The sequence below is a fragment of the Dermochelys coriacea genome, chromosome 7 (assembly GCF_009764565.3).
Source record: "Dermochelys coriacea isolate rDerCor1 chromosome 7, rDerCor1.pri.v4, whole genome shotgun sequence".
NCBI classification, from domain to species: Eukaryota; Metazoa; Chordata; order Testudines; family Dermochelyidae; genus Dermochelys; species Dermochelys coriacea.
This window is the reverse complement of record NC_050074.1, coordinates 114710198-114732584: the sequence shown is the minus strand read 5'-3', so window position 1 is coordinate 114732584 and position 22387 is coordinate 114710198. Positions and strand designations below refer to the sequence as shown.

The window sequence follows — 22387 nt, the reverse complement described above, 5'->3', positions numbered from 1 at the left end:
CTTTATAGAGCTTTTGTCTACTGGCATGTAGTGACTTGGGGTTATTTCCTTACATTCTTTCTTACTGTAATTTTTTTCACACTGTTTAGTTTGAGGTAGTTGCCTTTTCCAGGCACAACTGTATCTCTGCCCTGTAGTGATGTTATACAGTAATAATATGGCTGTGACTAAAGCATCTTAGTTTTTGTGGTCCTAGCGTACATTACATGGATTCTCAAAGACCTATCAGATTTCCCCTCAAGTCATCACTATAGGGCAGACTTAAGGTTGTTTGGGACCCTAAACTGTGCGTTTCTTACCTTAACGTATTTGGATTTCTTTTAATTATTCATTTAATTTTTGAATTTCCTGAGTTTGTAATGCATGGTTTTGAAAACTTTTTATCCTTAAATTACTGGCACATACTCTCGACCTCAAACCCAGCTTCTAAGAGGTTTTTTGGGGTTTTTTTTGTTTGTTTTTTTTTTTCCCCCTCCTGGGAATTTCTTTAGTTTTTAAAAAATGTATTTAAAATTACATACTAAACTAACATAAAAACTAAACAAGAAGTCCCCCCAAAATGCTAGTGTGTGATATTTCTAATTATTTGAAGACATAATACCAATCTTAAATATTTACATGTTAAGGACAAAGTCCTCAGTGGAGAAGGGTAGAATGAAGCAGCCAGAGTGCATTGGCCAGTTAAGCAGCTGTAAATCCAGCCTTGCATTACTATAATAGCTGAGAGATACTAGTTTATCTGGACCTAAACTTGCAATTAATTTATTGGTTTTAAGGGCTCTTTGTGAAACCAGTGCTATGTGAAGAGGGGAGATAGAGAGAGCTGAGTTCTATTGTACCTGCTCTTTTGGGTTTCCCATTGTGCAGCTGCTTTGGTGTGCCATGAAGTTAAGGCAGTGGTACCATCTAATCTTTTAGATTGATTTAGATAGATTTAGATAGATGTCCATACTATGCCTGCAGGCACAGAACCTTTAAAAAGTAGTGATATTTGAGCCAGCTAACTTACCAGTGAGAACTCTTGACACACATAGCTAGTTTTCCTCATACTATTGAGTAATGATATCAAATAGAATTGTTAGCTGAAGGAACAGAAATGGACACCGTGTAGAGCCAAGCACGAGTGTTTATTACGCACAGCGCTGGCAGAGTTTCACTTTGTTTATTAGGCTCAGTGAGACACTGCTAAACAATTTATTACAATAGTTTATATAGAATGCCAATGGGTGGAGAGAAGCGACGGGGTAGGAGTTCCCGAGCCCCGGATAGGTTCTGGCAGCAAGACAAAATTAGCACAATAAGCTAATAGTCTAAAAGATTACTTAATGGCTTCACTCATAGCTCAGGTTAACATAGTTGTTAATACACAGGTGTTATTCCCCAAAATTTTACTTTTAAAATGTGTAAGTTGAATCCTGATTTCAGGTCCATAGGGGTGACGGTGGCTCTTTCCAGACAGATGTGGCCCACAGGTATATCTCTGGAGGATTTAAATCAAAAGAATCGTGAAGAGTACACAGCAATAACAATGATTTGGTTTTACCCTTGCATTTTTGTGAACTATGATTGGCATTTGTGAGGGAGGGATTCATCTGTGAAAGGGAGGATGTCATATCTCATGCTGACATGTTAGGCCTCTCCCTGAACTCTGGTTGGCATTTGGGGAGTGTGTTATCTTCTTCCTGCACCAGGGAGTAGACTTTGAGGCTCCTCTCAGTGCATTGTGTGCCTGTAACTCATGATAAGGACACCCAATTACTGCTCTCCACCTCGAGTTATGCTGTTTCAGCTCATAATATCTATAGTGAACAAATAAGGGTTGTTTCCTGCTTCTTCCAGTTTCCTTAGCCATGTATTGTCCATTGCTAGCCAGGCCTCATGCCTTAGATCAGGCCATGGAGTTTGGGCCTATGAGAGATTTTTTTAACAGAGACTGTAGTCAAGATCTTACATACATATTATTGGGATTTTGGCCCTTCATTAGCTATAAAGGAAGAATGCTGATTGAGTTACAGTGGCCCCACTTAAGTTATCTGAGCCTGGCAGTAGCCCGTATAATCATAAAATACGATCATTACTAACTTGGCTTAATTATAATCCAACTTCTTCAAATACAGGTTGTGCATGAAATAAAATGAATTTTTGTCTATATTGAGAGTTTGAAGTATTTGTGGTGGTCTGCTCATTTGGGACGAAGAGAAGACTGTCACAGACACTGAAGATCTTAAAGGACCCAGTTTTTAATTAACTCATAAACTAATGGATTTATTTGTAAATTCTCAGGCCTCATTCTGTACTCAAAGTGCTGTAAGTTTGGGGAAGATCTGGAGCGGTTGAATCCTGGTTGGTGTGACACATGCAACTCAGCCTTAACTATCGAGTCGTAGCATGATAAATTCAGTAGCAATTGTTATAGATATTTTGGTGAAGTGAAATTAGCAAGGTGGTAATTGAGAAATGGGTGTTTTTAGGAAACTTCTTAGTAGTCAAACTACTCGGAGCCTTTTTAGTATATCTATATAAAAATGTTATTCAACACCCACAGCATGCTAGACGCTTGACCAACAAGTAAAATAGACATAGTCAAGGTCAGATTTTCCAGGGTTAGTAGTTTAGAGAGTGCGTTCAGAAAACATGATTTACAAAACTTGTCTGAGACTGCCTTTGTATGTAAATTAGTTTAATTTACATAAATATGTATTATAGGGAAACACCTAGATAAAATACTTCTCGAAATTGGGCATGAATTGAGTCCAAAGAGGAAAGAAACTAAGAAAATGAACCCAGATACAGGTGAGTAAACCAATCAGGCTTTTGACAGATTAATCTGAAATTTGGGAACGGTATCGTCTCCTATTTTGGATGGTGTGGAGTTAATGGTGAAGTTAGGTTGTCCTCTGTTTCAAACTTAAGATGCTGGACAATGGAACTAGCTTCAATTCACTGACTGTGATGTGGCGTGTGTTCTTATTAGAATATTAACTCAGTAAAATAGCTTCTCCTATCATGTTTGTATTTCCTCAGGTACTATGTTACAAAAGGATTCTGAGGGAGAAAGAGAAAAAACAGCTGAAGATGAAAAACTGGTTCACAATAGTGATTTAGCCATAAAGGTTTTTTCCGTATCCGTGGGAGATACATTTTCTGGTGTAGTTGCCCATATTCAAACACCAGAAGATTTTTTCTGTCAGCAGATGCATAATGGCCGTAAGTGAATATATTCATACAGGTCATTCTAAAGTAAAAGTGTTAACATAATAGTTTATGCAAAAATGGTATATTACAATTTTTATTTATATATATATATTTTCTTTTTAATAAAAAGCATCTGAAGGTCCCAGGGGAAGAAGGTGGGACCATAAGGAGGGGAAATGGAGTTGGGGGAATAAACTAGGAGCCCTAGAATAAGAGTGGCATACAACTTGAAGCATAGAATAGCTGTTGAGGACCTATGAGTCTGGAAGAGGCTGAAAACAGCAATATCCTAGGGCACAGAGTTTAGCTTTCTTGTGTTGCCGCTTGACAGAATAATTTTTTCTGCCTTACTTGTACAAAAAAATGTGATTTTTTTTTTGATTTGTTGAACTGACCCAAAAAATATTATTTAATGCTGAACTGATTCTAAACTACTACTTACAGTGTGATGTTTCTTTTATAGCAGTTGCTGTTTGAGTGCTTGATGCCTCTGTTCTCTCTCATGGCTAAGTCCACAGATTGTTAGTATTGGTCATTGCCTGTCTGCCCCCTACTGCTACAGAATCAGAGCTGATTGGATGGCAGATGAGGGACTAGCCCCACTTTCCAGAGACCCTTCCCCTTAGTTTCGGGTTTGTTCTGCCTCCAGTAGCTACTGGCAGGGAAGTGGAATCCAGCACCTGTTGCAAGAGAGAATGGGAAAACAAAACCCAAAATATGAAGATGTACTTTGTCTCATACAGCACCACTCCCAACTACTCAAGTAACGGGCTATGAGGATGATGGAGACTAAGGCAGGAGACTAAGGCTATTCCTCCTGCTCTGCATCCCTGCAATAAGTTTGTGCCTTGTTTTCCAGCTGCCTCATCCTCTGAGTTGGAAATCTTGTTTTGGTGGCCTTATTCTGACCCAGGAGCTAGTTCCCCACTAGCACGGAGTTTGACAGCCAGACTTCAAATGTCTTGAAGGATGTAGGAAAAATGGAGAGCCCTTTGGCCACCAGAGGCAGATACGTCAAAGGACAGCATCCTGTCACAGGGAAACGGTAGGCAGGCCCGGCAGAGCAAGAAGTGACTAGTAAGACTGTTTCAGGGATGTGTCCTCCTGCAAAGCAGGTCACATCATTACATATACCCCGCCCATCTGTGTCAGGAAATTCAGTCTCTTCCATTAGCCTCTGGGAAGGTCAGGAATTCTGCATAGATAGATATATAGGGAAGAAGAAGGGAATCTCATCGGGAAGAAATTCTCTCTTGGGCTAGGCAGCTCTTGGGTTTGGTATGAAAAGCACCATTACCTCAAAGTCTGCTATCTTGGAGCCCTGGGCAGGAGCTTAATATCCCCTTACTAGCATTTGGTCTGCTCTCAAAAGGGAAAAGATAGAGATGCATTTAGCAGAGGAGGTTCACGGTACTCCTCACCTGACTCAGATTCCCAATCCCCACCTCCCCTAAAGAGTAAAATTTAAAAAAAGAGGGGAAAGGGTTCAAAAAATTACCACAGAAATACAGGAAAAAACTTGGCCTGTTCTTTTGAGAATAGCAGTTTCTTTGACACATCACCAGAGCAAAAAACTCTGCTCACAAGGTTTTGATCCATGGAAAGAAAAAAAATAATAAAAGGAATAGAATTGTTTGTGTCTGATTTTTCTTTATCTTCATCATCATTTAATTTATTTTCATCCCCATCTTCATGGGTATCACCAAAGAAAAAGAAGACTAGGAAGTATGTTCAATCCAAATCCCAGAGGAGAAAAGTCAAGACAAAAGTCAGGATTTTCTTCGGAGGAAGGTGAACTCTAAAATCAGAATCTAAATAGCAGGATGAAGCAAAGCAAGAGGATCTTTTTCGAACTATCATTTGAGAAGATGTTAAAGGGTGATTAGATACTTCAGGTATTTTGTTGGATGAGCCCACTAGCAAATACTACAAGGAAGAAAAAACGATTGGTCCAGAAATTACAAAAAAAATATTTTCCAGCTGGTTCATAATCTGAACTATACATTGCCCTTCACATCTTTTTGGAAAAAGTAATTAATGCCAAATGGGAAATACTGTAAAAACCTGAGGAATATCCAGGTATATCAAAAAATTCTACAACAAACACTGTAGCAAAGGAGATTTTGTCTCTTCCCAAAGTGTCAGAGCAGTTTCAGCGCTAGTCTAAGATGCTGGTATCCTAATGGAATGGGATTTTTTTTTTCCCAAAAGAATTCAATTGCAGAATTGAAATACCATTGTTCTGTACGTTTGAGGCTGCATCTTCCTGTCAGGGCTACTTCTGCAGCAACATGTTGTGTAAGGACAGTCCTGGCCTGGCCTGACAGTTTTTTGCAGTTAGTGCCCCCCCCCCCCAAAAAAAAAGACACAGAAATTGTTTTGGTTAGGTTTGGAGTTAAAGAAAATCTCAATGGCTTCAGCCTTCATAACCAATGAAACCAGGGATGCTTTGATGTTTTCAGCACATGTCACGGCCTCCAGCATGGTGACCAGATATCATCCCTGTTTATGAGCCTGGAAAGGCAATATACAAGCCAGAATCATGTTAGTGTCTTCAAAATATTCAGGAGGTGGCTTATTTGGAGAGCTGTTAGAGACAAAGTGATGCTGGAATCCTCAGATAACTTAAAGATCTTACAGAACCATCCTTACTCCAAATCTGGGTATAGGGATAGCTGACCTTATTACAGGTATTAATCTCGTTTTCTTGGCTACTGAAAGTATGGAAGGCAAGATTACAGCAAATGTAAGCCTTGAAAGGGTAGATATCAGTCTTCCTGCAATGCAAATTCCAACACTTAAAAACAATGCCTGACTAAGTCTGGAGAATTCCAACGAGTGACAACTGCGGGTAGACTATTAAAATTCAGGGACCAGTGATCTTTCTCCATATCAGACTAATGGATCCTGGATGTGTTTTGACAAGGGTACATCATGGAATTTTCAAATATTCTGAGTCTTCATTTTCTCCCTTCTCCAGTATCCTTAAATCCACAAACAAGGAAAATATGCTAAAGGCCATAAATCAGCTTCTGCAAATCGGCAAGATAATTACCAAGGTGGAGATGTTCTCTGAACATACTCAGTCTTGTTTTTTGTACCTAAGAGATCCAGGGAGGACAGAGCATTGTTGGACTTAAAACACCTGAACAAGTTCATAAGAAGGGCCAGAGTCAAGATGGAGATCTTTAAAGTCCATAGTGGTGGCAATGTGACAGAGGGATTATTTTACAGCAATCAGTTTGAAGGAGGCCTATCTTCATATGCAAGTTGAGTAGGTACACAGGAGATTTCTGTGCTTCATTCATGGGATCAATTGTTTTTTATACAAAATTCTGCCTTTCAGACAATCATCTATATCTCACAAAAGTCCCCATTCTGGTGGCTTTGCTCAAGTAGAACAGGATACAGGTATACCCTTTCCTGGATATCATTCTAGTCAGAGCCTCCTTCCAGGAGGGGTCTCTTTTGGTGGCTCAGACAAAAATCTAAATGTTGCAACAGCCTTCTCAGCACCTAGTTAATCTTGGTGTGTTGATGGACACGGAGGCCCACAAAATCTTTATCAGCTGAAAAATGGTACAAGATCAATTCAGCAGTTAACCCTCCTGAGAAGGTATCAGACGACATGGGTAGGCACTCTGAGTGTTCTGTAGGGATGGTCGTGTCCTGCATTGGAATAGTGACTTGGGCAAGAATGCATATGAGGATTATCCAGAGATTCCTGCTGTCCCTTCCCCACCATTTTCTGATTATTTTTTTCCCCATCTTGAAAGTTGAACATTTTGTCATTTTGTGTTGAAATCCGTAGGTTGGTGGATGAGTCCAGAGAGATTTCAGGGAGATCTGGCCAAGGCAGAATCAAAGCAGTATGTCATCACAGATGACAGTCTGGAAGGATGGGAAACATTCTCTGAGAAGTTGGTGGCTCAAGGGATATGGTCCATCTCAGAATGAAAGAAAAACACTCATTTTCCTAGAGCTGAGGCTGGGCAATTAAGTATGCTCTTTGACAACGGGCCCCAGCATTGCTGAATAGTCATATTTTGGTAATCGCACACATGGCAGCGATAGCATACATAAACCATCAGGAGGGTACGAGGTCAAAGAATCTACAAAAGGAAGCAGCATCTGTGATGCAGTGGATGGAAGTCCATCTATGGTCTATCAAGGTCCTGTATATCAAGAGCACCAATAATGTGAAGACTGACTGGCTGAGCAGAAGAAAAATTGATCAGGCAGAATGGAGTTTTCACAATGAATCCTTTTGGAATTCTGATTTTAGATCTTTCCATCCAAGATGTACCAGAAGGTTCACCAATAATTTGCAGAAAGAAGGCAGCCAGGAGCCCTAGGCATAGATGCCTTGTCACTAAAGTTTCAAAAGGGCTTACTTTATGCTTTTGCCCATTGCACATCATCACAAGTGTAATACAGAAGACCAGGAAGGAGGAAATGGTTATGGTGGGATCGCATCATTCTGCAGGTATGGGATGATGAGCAATGGCTGCAAAACTTTCCAATGCACAAAGCCCAGCTTCCTGGAACTTTGCAGAGCTCGTCCCTGCCCTGCAGCATAAGGATACCAAAATGAGACCTCGTCTCTAGGTGAAGAAGCGCGGGTGATCGCTGTGTGGAACCTGGCAATGCCAGACCACTCCTGGTCAGTCACGAATCGGTTTGGAGTTGGGAAGTCCACCATGTGGGTTGCAGTCACGCAAATGTGCAGGGCCATTAATCTCATCCTTCTATGAAGGACTGAGACTCTGGGAAATGTGCAGGAAATAGTGGATGGCTTTGCAGAAGTGCAATTCCCTAAATCCAGCGGGACAATAGATGGCACGTATATCCCGATGTTGGTCCCAGACCATCTTGTGACAGAGTTCCTCAAGAAAAAGGGCTACTTCTCTGTGGCATTGCAGGCACTTGTGGATCACCAGGATCGTTTCACTGATACCAACGCAGGGTGGTCAGGGAACGTGCATGACACATGCATCTTCAGGAACCCTTGCCAGTATAGAAAGCTGCAAGCAGTGACTTTCTTTCCAGACCAGAAGATTCAGTGGGGGACATTGAAATGCCCTTAGGGATACACTGGGTTTCCCAGGATCACTTTCTCACATGGCTCATGAAGCCTTACACCGGAAACCTTGGCAGCAGCAAGGAGCACTTCAACAACAGGCTGAACAGGTGCAAAATGACCATTGAATGTGTGTTTGGCAGATTAAAGGTTTGCTGGCGCTGCCTTTATGGCAGGTTAGCCCTCAGTATGAAAAATATTCCTATGGTCATAGTACTCTGCATAATATTTGTGAAGCTAAGGGGGAAAAGTTTCCCCGGGGTGAAATGTTTACTGGATCGGCTGATTTTGAGCAGGGCTGTTGGATACCAGGGCTATGAGAGGAGCTCAGAGGGGGGCTATTCAAATCGTGGAGGCTTTGACAATGAACTCCAGTAATGTGTTTTCATGAAAGGCATTTAGCCAGGCTTTGTTTACTTGCCACCTGGAATGAATCTTTTGGTGATTGCTTCCTGAGTGTGATTTGAAATGTGACAATTGCCACTGTGTATGAATTCCAGCAGCAAGGTATAGGAGAAAAATAAATAAAATAAAGATTCATTTTCTATGAATGTAGACATTTTTATTTAACAGCAATAACAAATAAATAGAATTCAGTTTCTTGTAAGGGACATGATACCGAGGAAGACTCTCCTCTTAATGGAGGCTCTCATAGTTGTGTATAAATCCAGCTGGGGTAGAGTGAAAGGGCTACTGCGATGGACCGGGAACATGTCAGGAATGTGGGGGGGGGGGAAGGGCATAGCATGCAGTTCTGGATAGGCTGCATGCCGAGGCAAGCATGCATGTGTTCAGACAGCAGTGCAATCAGGGACTTCAGCATCTCCATTTGGTGTTCCATCCTTTTTATCATCCGTTCCTGGCCCTGCTTCCTCTCCAGGCTAACTATATTTTCAATTTTTTGTTAATTGTCTCTTTCCACTCTCTGTGATCATGATCTGTGGTGTCAGATGATTGGAGCACCTCCCTAAATGTGTCCTCCTTTACTCCTCCTGGGTTGCCTCCTTATCAGACGGAGGCGCCCCACTGGTGTGTTGGGGGTTCCCCTCAAGGGCACAGCTACAGAAGCGCAAGAAACAATAAACAGAGGCAGTATTGTGAGTGCACTTACAGCATTAAATGATAATAGTTAAATGCATCTCTTTCTCATTCTCCCTTGGCAAGCACACAGGTTGGGCAAGTGCCCTAAACATGGTCAGTTCGGCCTGTGACGGTGGGGAGGGGAAGGCCCAAGATGGGGCAAGGGGCCCAGGTGTTGTTTTTTAAGGGAATTGCTGCAAGCAACTAGGGATATTATTGTAAATTCATTTTCCACAGGTGGAGGTAATTGAGGCTGATATCTCACTACTGAGGATAAACAAGGATGCAAAGGGGCGGCATCTGCATGCGTGTGGCTTCAGACCAGGTCCCTATGCTTCTTGCCTTTGGTCCCTGCACTAGTGATTGCTGGTTGGCGTGGCAAAGTTTCTTATAGTGGGGAAAGAAACACAGCAGCTTTGCCAAGGAACCTTGGCAGAGGATTGGCAAGTACCTCCAGGAAAGTTTCCTAGAGATCTCTCTGGAGGATACCCATGAAATTTCTGTGTGCATTAACACACTTTTCCGCAGGGCCCCCACTGAGTAGCTGCATATGGGAATGGGAAACAGATGCAAAGACTACTAGTCTTGTACATGTCTATCCCTTAACCCACTTCTAGTATATAACAAAACAAAGGACAACTCTACCTCATATAACCAAACAGTATCAAATCAAAATGAGCACTTACCAGAACTCCCCTGTCCTGCATCATACACACTGGAGTCCGAATGCTTGGACTGGTTTGAACCCTCCGAAGTTGATGATGTCCTAGCTCACCACGCTACTGGACAACCCTGTCACCTGTCCCACCTCATCCTCCAACTCCACTTCCTCATCCACCACTTCATCGTCTGGGATGAGTCCCTGGCTGCTGTCTCCAGTCCCCTGAAAGTATCCACGGGGCTCTTAGCAGTAGAGGTAGGGTCGCCACCGAGGATGGCGTCCAGATGTTTATAAAAGTGGCGGGTCTTTGGCGCAGCACCAGGGTGACAATTTGTCTCCCTAGCCTTCTGATACGCCTGCCTCTGCTCCTTGATCTTCACACAGCAATGATGCCTGTTCCTTTTGTAGCCCTTCTCCAACATTCCACAAGAAATTTGATCATAGATATTGAAGTTCTTATGGCTGGAGTAGAGCTAGGACTGCACAACCTCCTCTCCCCGCAGATCCAACAACTCTGGTATATTCCAAGCGGGAGAGCATTTGCTGCATGGAGCCGCCAGGATCAGCTGGGAAGATGCCTTTTGAGCTTTCCATGCTGAGTTAAACAGCAAGTGGAATTTCAAAAAATTCCAAGTCTTTTTAAAGGGGGAGAGGATGAATGCCTGTGTACCTGGCTGCAGGTCAGCAGAGTTTGAACTGCTGACAAGATTGGTCAGGATGGGCATTGTAGGACACCTCCTGGAGGCCATTTATGGCGACATAAGCAAGCGTAGTGTCTGCACTGACACTGCGTCGCTCTGACTTAGCTGCAAAAAGCTCTGTGCCTCTCGGGATGGTTTTATTTTTTCGGCGTGGCAGGAGAGTTAAATTGGCAGGAGGAGCACTGTAGTATGTACACCTCCACTGTTTTATTGATGAAAGCTGTCTTTTGTCCACAAAACTGTGTAGTGTAGACAAGGCCTTAGCGGCCCCCAGTGGCTCAAGGGGCCTTGGTTTCTGGACATCATGAACATAACCCTGAAGCCACCATTGTTCCTGAATCTGCCACCAGATGTGTTATCCCAGAGTCTTCATTAGGATCTGAGGAGGTTAAATTTAGCATTTGGCATTTGAAAGGAATTTTCTAAAATGAAACGGTTACTCTGCTGGTCTCACAAACTCTCAACATATAGGAGAAAATCATTAAAAAGAGCTTTCTCAAGGATCTGGTCTAAATTCAAGGCATGGTGCAGAGACGCATTCAGCATCATGTAGCCAAAGTGTCTCATGCTCTGGAGTTTTTGCAAGATGGTTTTGATATCAGATTGAAGCCAATACCTTGAAAATACATATTTCTGCACTGTCTGCAATTTTAATGTATCCAGAAATTCTTCCATTTCCTGCCATGAGAACATATTCTGCTTTATTAGAGCAGTTCAGCTCTGACATCCTCCTAAGGTGCATTGTGCTCCATATTGAGATTTGTTAGCTATAAAGGAAGAATGTTGATTGAGTTACACTGAGTTGGCCCCACTTAAGTTAGCTGAGCCTGGCAGTAGCCTGTATAATCATAACAGATACAATCGTTAATAACTTAGCTTAATTATAACCCAACTTCTTCAAATGACCAAGACTATTTCAGTGGATGACTAGTACTCCCCAGGTTCAGATCTCTTCCTCCCCCAATGAGGTGGTCAACCCGTCCTCTTCAGGGGTTCGACACATTTAAGATCTTTGAGGACCTCTTGACGAGGATTAGATACCTTTGATATATCACCTGAACTGACTCAGGAAAAGCAATAGACAGTTGGACGTTCTCCACCAATAATTCTGAGCAGAATAGCAGTGTACATTAACAAGTCTCTCCAAGTTGGCCAAGGAATCATAGAATATCAGGGTTGGAAGGGACCTCGGGAGGTCATCTAGTCCAACCCCCTGCTCAAAGCAGGACCAGTCCCCAACTACATCATCCTAGCCAGGGCTTTGTCAAGCCTGACCTTAAAAACCTCTAAGGATGGAGATTCCACCACCTCCCTAGGTAAAAAACCCATTCCCGTGCTTCACTACCCTCCTAATGAAAATTTTTTTTTCCTAATATCTAACCTAAACCTCCCCCATTGCAATTTGAGACCATTACTCCTTGTTCTGTCATCTGCTACCACAGAGAACAGTCTAGATCCATCCTCTTTGGAACACCCTTTCAGGTAGTTGAAAGCAGCTACCAAATCTCCCCTCATTATTCTCTTCCTCAGACTAAACAATCCCAGTTTCCTCATCCTCTCCTCATAAGTCATGTGTTCCAGTCCCCTAATAATTTTTGTTGCCCTCCGCTGGACGCTTTCCAGTTTTTCCACATCCTTCTTGTAATGTGGGGCCCAAAACTGGACACAGTACTCCAAATTCGGCCTCACCAATGTTGAACAGAGGGGAACCTTGCATACTTCTATCTCCATCCCACCCTTTGAGCCCTTGGCAACTACTCTTTATCTTTTCCCCTAACTAACGTGACTGCTATCTAGACACCTCCTGAAGAGTTGGTGAAGATCTTCATGGCAGAGTTTCCCTAAACTATATTCTATATGGATGAGTTCAGGCCTCCTCAAGTCTTTGCCTAAGGTGGTATTGGATTTTCATCTCAATCTATTTGTCTACTACTATTCTTTTTAAAACCCCACTCTAATCCAGCCAAAATGAAACTATAAACCTTGGATGTAGTGAGAGCTTTATCCTTTTATTTAATCAGAACTAAGTCATTCAGAGTATTAACAAGAGTGTTCATGACTTTTTCGTGGAGAGTTTCCTCTAACCCTCTATGTCCCTTCAGATTATCCACATGGGTTTTGGACTACATCAGACTTTACCCTCGAGGGGTTAACAAGACATTGTCAGGATGCATTCCATGAGAGCTCATGCAACCTCAGCAACTTCCCTGTCAAACACTTGGATTTCTGAAACGTTGTGTGGCCACATAGAGCTAGATCCACATGTTCATTTCCCATTACTTTCCTGGTTTGGATTTCCAGATCGGATGCCATCTTTGGTAGACCAGTTCTCCAGTCACTCTTCAAGTTATACTTCTCTTTATGCTTACCATAGGGTAAGTAATGGTTACTTACCCTACGGTAAGCTTGGTTCCTTGAGATGTGTTATCCACACAGGTTCAACTACCCACCTTGCATCCTCACTAATTGAAGTCCCACTATGTGGGATTTTTATTGTCAAAGGAACTGAGTAGCATTTGCATGTCCTGCTTGGCTGCGGTGGGCAAGAGAATATGAGGGGATGCTATTCAAAAAGAATCTGATCTTGGGCATGTAAGGCACTTGTATACCAAGAGTGGAATCTCTGTGGACAACCATTTGGAGAGCCAGTTACTGTAGGGTAAGTAGCTGTTGTTTTGATTTTTCCATTGGGAAAACTGAAAACATTCTAGTAAATCAAAACTTTCTCATTTAAAATTTTGATTTTACAAGAACTATTTTCTGTTGAAGAAATTTTGACTGAAAAATATATACTAGAGCTGGCCCGGAATTTTCTAACAGGAATTCATCCTCTAGATCGCTGAATAGAATTCTTCAGTCTTGTAAAGATTGGCTTTCTGTGATGTGTGGTGGTCAGGCAAGTACATACCAAAACAGAACAGTGTGTTTTTTTTTCCACTTACATGTTTTCACCTCTGAACAATCTTAGACCTGATAGTTAGCCTTTTGCCATCTCCAGAGATTCAAGATGAAGGTGCCCTGGTTAGTCATTTAGCTGGTGCTCTGAAGAAATTCTTGGATTTCATAGATCTATAAAGTACTCGTCCTGAGCACAAAAAATACCTGATTGTATTGGAAACCTGTAATTCAAATATTGCACTTTGCCTTTCATCTGGGAAGCAGCTTCTGAGATTTATTAAATTTATCAGTGGTAGCAGCCAACCTCTGGAAATAGAGAATCTTAAAGATTTCCTGTATCCGTAAAAAGAAAAGGAGTAGTTGTGGCACCTTAGAGACTAACAAATTTATTAGAGCATAAGCTTTCGTGAGGTACAGCTCACTTCATCGGATGCATACGGTGTGGATGCATACATTGTCTATTTCCACTGTAGGCATCCGATGAAGTGAGCTGTAGCTCACGAAAGCTTATGCTCTAATAAATTTTAATCTCTAAGGTGCCACAACTACTCCTTTTCTTTTTACGGATACAGACTAACACGACTGCTACTCTGAAACCTGTCTTGGTGACTGGCTGTTCAGTGACAAGTCTTCCAGAAGACAAGTCAAGAATATTCTAGACTTCCTCCATTTGATGCTCATAAGACTCTTACATTATATTAAATCCATTTCTGTTGGCCCAGTTGAACTATAAGAACCTCTATCCTATCCTGTGATTTGAGACCAAAGATTACCTTGATGAGGGGAAAAAATGCCTGCCTTTTGTTCCAGACATGGCAAACCATAAGGAAGCCAGGTTACATTGTACGGTGTCATGAGGGGTCCTTTTATATAACAATCAAAAACCAGTTGGAGAACACTTCAATCTCTCTGGTCACTCGATCACAGACCTAAGAGTGGCTATACTTCAACAAAAAAGCTTCAAAAACAGACTCCAACGAGAGACTGCTGAATTGGAATTAATTTGCAAACTGGATACAACTAATTTAGGCTTGAATAGAGACTGGGAACGGATGAGTCATTACACAAAGTAAAACTATTTCCCCATGGTATTTCTCCCTCCCACCCCACCCCCCACTGTTCCCCTGATATTCTTGTTAACTGCTGGAATTAGCCTACCTTGCTTGTCACCATGAAAGGTTTTCCTCCTTTCCCCCCCTGCTGCTGGTGATGGCTTATCTTAAGTGATCACTCTCCTTACAGTGTGTATGATAAACCCATTGTTTCATGTTCTCTGTGTGTGTGTATATAAATCTCTCCTCTGTTTTTTCCACCAAATGCATCCGATGAAGTGAGCTGTAGCTCACGAAAGCTTATGCTCTAATAAATTCGTTAGTCTCTAAGGTGCCACAAGTACTCCTTTTCTTTTTGTGAATACAGACTAACACGGCTGCTACTCTGAAACCTGTCATTATGCAAGGCACTGAATTTAGCCGTATAGAGTGGAAATCTGTCAACTTCATGAAAAAACTCGCACAGATACAGACAGACATCATCTTCCTCTCCAAATGCAAACAGATGGACATCATACCGAAAGGACTGAAGGTAAAAAATCCATTACAATCTACATAGCACACAGACTATGCTGACAGCTTGTGCCACACACTCTCAAAGAAACTGCGGAACCACCTGATCAACATCCTCTACAGCAAACAGGGAAAGCTTAAGAATGAGCTCTCAAAACTGGATACTCTCATAAAGAACCAACCTTCCACACAAACTTCCTCGTGGCTGGACTTTACAAAAACTAGACAAGCCATTTACAAAACACACTTTGCTTCTCTACAAAAGAAAAAGGACACTAAGCTATCTAAACTACTATATGCCACAAGGGGCCACAACAATGGTTCCCGTAACCCACCCAGCAATATTGTTAATCTATCCAACTATACTCTTAGCCCAGCAGAAGAATCTATCCTGTCTCGGGGCCTCTCCCTTTGCCCCTCCACCCCCACGAACATGATACAGTTCTGTGGTGACCTAGAATCCTATTTTCGACGTCTCAGACTCAAGGAATATTTCCAACACACCTCTGACCAACATATTAACCCACAGAGACCTTCCTGCCAACACTACAAAAAGAAGGATTCTGGGTGGACTCCTCCTGAAGGTCGAAACAGCAGCCTGGATTTCTACATAGAGTGCTTCCGCCGACGTGCACGAGCTGAAATTGTGGAAAAGCAGCATCGCTTGCCCCATAACCTCAGCCATGCAGAACACAGTGCCATCCACAGCCTGAGAAACAACTCTGACATCATAATCAAAAAGGCTGACAAAGGAGGTGCTGTCGTCATCATGAATGGGTCGGAGTATGAACAAGAGGCTACTAGGCAGCTCTCCAACACCACTTTCTACAAGCCATTACCCTCCGATCCCACTGAGAGTTACCAAAAGAAACTACAGCATTTGCTCAAGAAACTCCCTGAAAAAGCACAAGAACAAATCCACACAGACACACCCCTGGAGCCCCGACCTGGGGTATTCTATCTGCTACCCAAGATCCATAAACCTGGAAATCCTGGACGCCCCATCATCTCAGGCATTGGCACCCTGACAGCAGGATTGTCTGGCTATGTAGACTCCCTCCTCAGGCCCTTCGTTACCAGCACTCCCAGCTATCTTCGAGACACCACTGACTTCCTGAGGAAACTACAATCCATTGGTGATCTTCCTAAAAACACCATCCGAGCCACTATGGATGTAGAAGCCCTCTACACCAACATTCCACACAAAGATGGGCTACAAGCCGTCAGGAACAGTATCCCCGATAATGTCATGGCTAACCTGGTGGCTGAACTTTGTGACTTTGTCCTCACCCATAACTATTTCACATTTGGTGACAATGTATACCTTCAAATCAGCGGCACTGCGATGGGTACCCGCATGGCCCCACAGTATGCCAACATTTTTATGGCTGACTTAGAACAACGCTTCCTCAGCTCTCGTCCCCTAATGCCCTTACTCTACTTGTGCTACATTGATGACATCCTCATCATCTGGACCCATGGAAAAGAAGCTCTTGAGGAATTCCACCATGATTTCAACAATTTCCATCCCACCATCAACCTCAGCCTGGACCAGTCCACACAAGAGATCCACTTCCTGGACACTACGGTGCTAATAAGCGATGGTCACATAAACACCACCCTATATCGGAAACCTACTGACCGCTATTCCTACCTACATGCCTCTAGCTTTCATCCAGATCATACCACTCGATCCATTGTCTACAGCCAAGCGCTACGATATAACCGCATTTGCTCCAACCCCTCAGACAGAGACAAACACCTACAAGATCTCTATCATGCATTCCTACAACTACAATACCCACCTGCTGAAGTGAAGAAACAGATTGACAGAGCCAGAAGAGTACCCAGAAGTCACCTACTACAGGACAGGCCCAACAAAGAAAACAACAGAAAGCCACTAGCCATCACCTTCAGCCCCCAACTAAAACCTCTCCAACGCATCATCAAGGATCTACAACCTATCCTGAAGGACGACCCATCGCTCTCACAGATCTTGGGAGACAGACCAGTCCTTGCTTACAGAAGCCCCCCAATCTGAAGCAAATACTCACCAGCAACCACCACACACCACACAACAGAACCACTAACCCAGGAACCTATCCTTGCAACAAAGCCCGTTGCCAACTCTGTCCACATATCTATTCAGGGGATACCATCATAGGGCCTAATCACATCAGCCACACTATCAGAGGCTCGTTCACCTGCGCATCTACCAATGTGATATGTGCCAGCAATGCCCCTCTGCCATGTACATTGGCCAAACTGGACAGTCTCTACGTAAAAGAATGAATGGACACAAATCAGACGTCAAGAATTATAACATTCAAAAACCAGTTGGAGAACACTTCAATCTCTCTGGTCACTCGATCACAGACCTAAGAGTGGCTATACTTCAACAAAAAAGCTTCAAAAACAGACTCCAACGAGAGACTGCTGAATTGGAATTAATTTGCAAACTGGATACAATTAACTTAGGCTTGAATAGAGACTGGGAATGGATGAGTCATTATACAAAGTAAAACTATTTCCCCATGGTATTTCTCCCTCCCACCCCACCCCCCACTGTTCCTCTGATATTCTTGTTAACTGCTGGAATTAGCCTACCTTGCTTGTCACCATGAAAGGTTTTTCTCCTTTCCCCCCCTCCCCCCCCCTGCTGCTGGTGATGGCTTATCTTAAGTGATCACTCTCCTTACAGTGTGTATGATAAACCCATTGTTTCATGTTCTCTCTGTGTGTGTGTGTGTGTGTGTGTGTGTGTATATGTATATAAATCTCTCCTCTGTTTTTTTCCACCAAATGCATCCGATGAAGTGAGCTGTAGCTCACGAAAGCTTATGCTCTAATAAATTTGTTAGTCTCTAAGGTGCCACAAGTACTCATTTTCTTTTTGCGAATACAGACTAACACGGCTGCTACTCTGAAACATGAGGGGTCCTTGAATCTCTTTAAATTCTGTAGAGTCTTGAATTCTCTCATCTAGAGCCTAAGTAAAAGATTTTGTAGCATAATCTGCAACATTTTACTGTAATGGAGCCAAGTTCTGCTTTAGTTAAGGTTGAGTTGTAGTGCTCAAAAATCTGTTGTGGTGAGATGTGCTTAGATGGTCTTGAAGCATGCTTTACGGGAGAGTGGAGTAGGGTTAGTGATCAAATGACCCCAAATTTGGAGCAAGTGGTTCCTGAGGAACCCGAACCCCTCAAGCATTTCATGTAGTCCACAAACGACCAAATTTTTGCGCACACACCTGGGGCTTAGATCATCACCTACGTAATCTGTTGCTTGACATTTCAGTGCAGCTAGTGCATGGCACCCACAGCCCCTTTTGAGGAAGCAGTATTGAAAACATTAAAGGACATGTGTAGTTGTCTAGAATGGTATATGTTAAACCAGGGGTCGGCAGCCTTTCAAAAGTGGTGTGCCGAGTCTTCATTTATTCACTCTAATTTAAGGTTTCACGTGCCAGTAATACTTTTTAGAAGGTCTCTTTCTACAAGTCTTTAATATATAACTAAACTATTATTGTATGTAAAGTTAAATAAGGCTTTTAAAATGTTTAAGAAGCTTCATTTAAAATTTAAATTTAAAATGCAGAGCCCTCCGGACCAATGGCCAGGACCCGGGCAGCACGAGTGCCACTGAAAATCAGTTTGCGTGCTGCCTTTGGTACACATGCTATAGGTTGCCTACCCCTGTGCTAAACACTCTCACACATCACATTACAATGTGCATGTGCAGAAAGACTAGGGAAAACTGTTTCCACCCAACCAAGTTTCACATATCTCTGGGTAGCTCAAGGGAACATGCTGTGGTTGTCAAAACCTGAGCTATACCAAGGCACTGTAAGTTTGAATCCTACCTTTAGGCAGAAATCTTAGAGCTCTGTAGACCTGATGCTACTATCCACCTATGTCAAAGGGTTGTGCGGTTTTTTAATATAATCAGAGTAAAGCCGATAATTCAGAAGGGGCTCAAATGATTTACAGGGGGAAAATGCAATACAAATGTTTTCTATATAGTACTTGCAGGTGTGAGAGTTGAGAGTGCAAGCAGATGGGGGAGGGAATAGGTGTGGAGATTTAGCGTGGGATGATGGGAGGAGGATTTTTAGGGATTAGAAGTTGGTGGAGCCCTATTCCTCTCAGGGGCTGCGAGCCCCTCTCCCTGCCCCCCAGGTGAACTGGGATCGGTGGGGATGGGAGGGGAAGAGTAGGAGTGCTGAAAGTAATGCAGATTTACACCTCTGAAAGCTTAAGTGCTTTAGGTTTGTATTTCCTATTGCTCCCATGCAAGGTGGGAGGTTAGCAGGGTGGGGGAAGGCCTGGCCTGGTCAGCATTTCAAGCAGAACTCAGACCTCTGAAAACCAGGAACTAGAACAAAGATATACACCAGCACAACCTTAACTCCGATCTCTTTGAGCAATGCCTCAATAAGATCCATAACACTCACTCTGTGAATAGTGCTGAACTTAGGGAATAGGGTAGTTGGTCATTGTTGGACTATCTAACACTGCCTCTTTAGGCAAAACACATGGCTAGGTGATCTATAGAGAACAGGATCTACTTACACCTGACCTTCATTCAAATGTAGTTTACTCCACAGAAACAGCATACACCTGCTAAATTTTACAACCCCTTCACCATTAGGCTCAGGGTGGTATTTAACGCTGTACTTTCACTTAGCCATCATTAAACCCAGAGGCCACTCGTATCCTACTTTATTGCTGCCATTCCCCCTGGCAAGAAGCTCCCTTTGTACCGTTAATGACACAGCCTACAGAACTCATTTCTGAAATGAGGCATACTAGATCTCTCAAGGTATATATGTACCTCTTTCCTTTGTCATGCTATACCTAACACAGTGAATGCAGCAGGAGTGCACGCTGATAATTCCCAGCGGCTGTTGCCAGCTTCAGGGGGTGGTTAGAATTGTCCCTTAACTCCTTATTAGTTGGCTTTCAGAGATTTGAATTTTTCTGAACTCCTGGAAGGGCACTAGGAACCACCAACCAACTTTAGCTTCTGCATTAATGAAGTTTGTCATTGAATTAGATTTTTAGAGAGCTGATGTGCCTTTGCTGTCACAAGTTTTGACAAGTCTGTTCCAGCACTGAGACTGAAAAACCATCCCCCCCAGTTATACAGAAAGAAGTTGATTTTTGTCCACTGGAGAAATACCATTGATTATAGGAAACCTCTGTTCTTTCAGGCTTTTGGGAAATCCTTCTTTTGACACAAAAAGGAGCCTAACACTGATTTTTATGTAATAAAATAAATCTTAATTTTGGGCATCGAGTTAAAAGGGTTTGTCTTGTAATGCTTGCTTAAAGAAGTCTTGTTAATGAGTATTTTCCAAAAACATTTATTGTCAACAGGCCAGCTTGCTGAGCTTCAAGTATCCTTGGGTGAATACTGTAACAAAATCCCCACTATCCCAAATTTCTGTCCAGCTGCTGGAGATGTCTGTTGTGCCCAGTTCACAGGTAAAGGAGAGGGAAAGGATGACTATCTAAATGGCTAATCGCTATTGTGTTTAATTTCTTACCAAATTAAACTAAATCTCTATAAAGCACTTATAGTTAATGTAGCACTACATTAGTTAATGTAGACACTCAAATCTATTTAAAAAGCACTCTTTAAATAGATTTGAGTGTCTACATTAACTAATCAGTGCAACTCTCTAAACTTTTTTAGAAATATATTTAATTCAAAGATATTTCTGTGTTTAGACAGTGCTTTTATCATTTTACTTGGACCCAGTTTACCTGTGGATACAGAATTTTCAGCCACATCTATGGTAACCAGTGTTGTGACCAGATACCAGCTGTGATTAAGAGCCTGGAAAGGCTACTTACACCAAGGAAACTATAGCATTGGATAAATTCTTGGGTAGAAATACTTTCAGGGAAACCCTGAAGAAATTTCTAGCTGACGTTGAGGAAAAAGCCCTTGGGCCGGAGGAAGAGTGTACTTCCAATGTGCTAAATAAACAGTTTTCTTGTGTCCAGAAACAGTAGGGGATACATAATACAAGAGACAAGAAAATGAGGAACAGAGAAGCAGTGCAACATCCAGCAATGTTTACTTTGATATTGGCAGGGGGATTCGGTCTTTGCTCATCTGTTTCAGTGAACATAGTTGTGATAGTAGAGTAAAGTTTGCTAATATCTCACTTTAAGTTTCCAAATGCCTTAACACAATCTAAACCTATTGCTATCCCTTTTTTGACCTGAGCAATTAGCCCTGCAGGTTATTTCCAGGAGGAGGAAACATTGATCATCAGGTATTTATCAATAAACAGGACCGCATTAAAGTCTTGTTTCCCTGAGTGCAGTAGGAATTAAACAGGAGACAGTTATTTGCCCTCTGTCCTAAGCCCCTTTCTAGCTAGCACCTAGCCCTAAAATGTTCCAACTTAGCTTCTTCTCAGGGCCATGCTCCTAGTGCTTTTTCTGGCTGTGTCCTTTGCTTTCTTGTTGCCTTTTGTGTCTTCTCTGTAGTCTTTCTGCTGTTTCTGACAGATGCCTCTCCATGAAGCAGTACCCAATGAAACTCCTCTGGCCACATAGCTCTGTTTCTGGAGGGACTTGCGTGTGCTTTTGTTTTGGGCAGGGATGTGCCCATCTTTTGGGTGGAATCTCCTGTTTCAGCTATCTGGTTCCGTTAAGGAGCTTGGTTTTTTTCTTATTTATTTTGAATGAAGGGTGGCTGTTATATTTAACAGCTTCAACGAGGTTTAACTCAACACATGACAATATTATAGTTCAGAGCCATTGCATTTTGTATTAATGTGTTGCCAAGAAATCCTTTTGGTGCTTAGGAATTAATCATTCACAGAATGTTTGTATCTGCATCTTTCCTTCCAGAAGACAATCAGTGGTATCGTGCCTCTGTTCTAGCATATACCTCTGAAGATACTGCTTTAGTGGGCTACATAGATTATGGTAACTTTGAAGTTCTCCAAGTGGCTAGACTTCGCCCTATGATCCCAAAATTATTGGAGTTGCCAGTGCAAGCTATAAAGTGTACGCTAGCAGGTATGAAATGAACTACAAGCTATTGCAGGTGGGATGAAAAATAAAGTTCAAAACAGATGTGGGGGAAAAAATTTTTCAGAATTTGCCTAATTTAAGACCAGTTGCAACTACTGAGTGACGGAGGGAGGATGAGGTTAATGGTTGAAAGCTACCTATAGAAAATCAAA

The 22387-nt window shown here is 42.4% G+C and overlaps 1 protein-coding gene across 9 annotated transcripts in view; it reads left to right on the top strand.

Moving 5' to 3' along the window:
- TDRD1 (tudor domain containing 1) overlaps positions 1–22387 on the top strand; it is a 66431-nt gene that overhangs the window by 23112 nt on the left and 20932 nt on the right. For all 9 annotated transcript variants that reach the window (XM_043519010.1, XM_038411596.2, XM_043519004.1 and 6 more), the window contains 4 exons: positions 2707–2793; positions 3025–3207; positions 20559–20666; positions 22050–22220. In XM_043519010.1, the coding sequence (XP_043374945.1) occupies positions 2707–2793; positions 3025–3207; positions 20559–20666; positions 22050–22220 (549 nt within the window). The remainder of the gene's footprint in view (positions 1–2706; positions 2794–3024; positions 3208–20558; positions 20667–22049; positions 22221–22387) is intronic.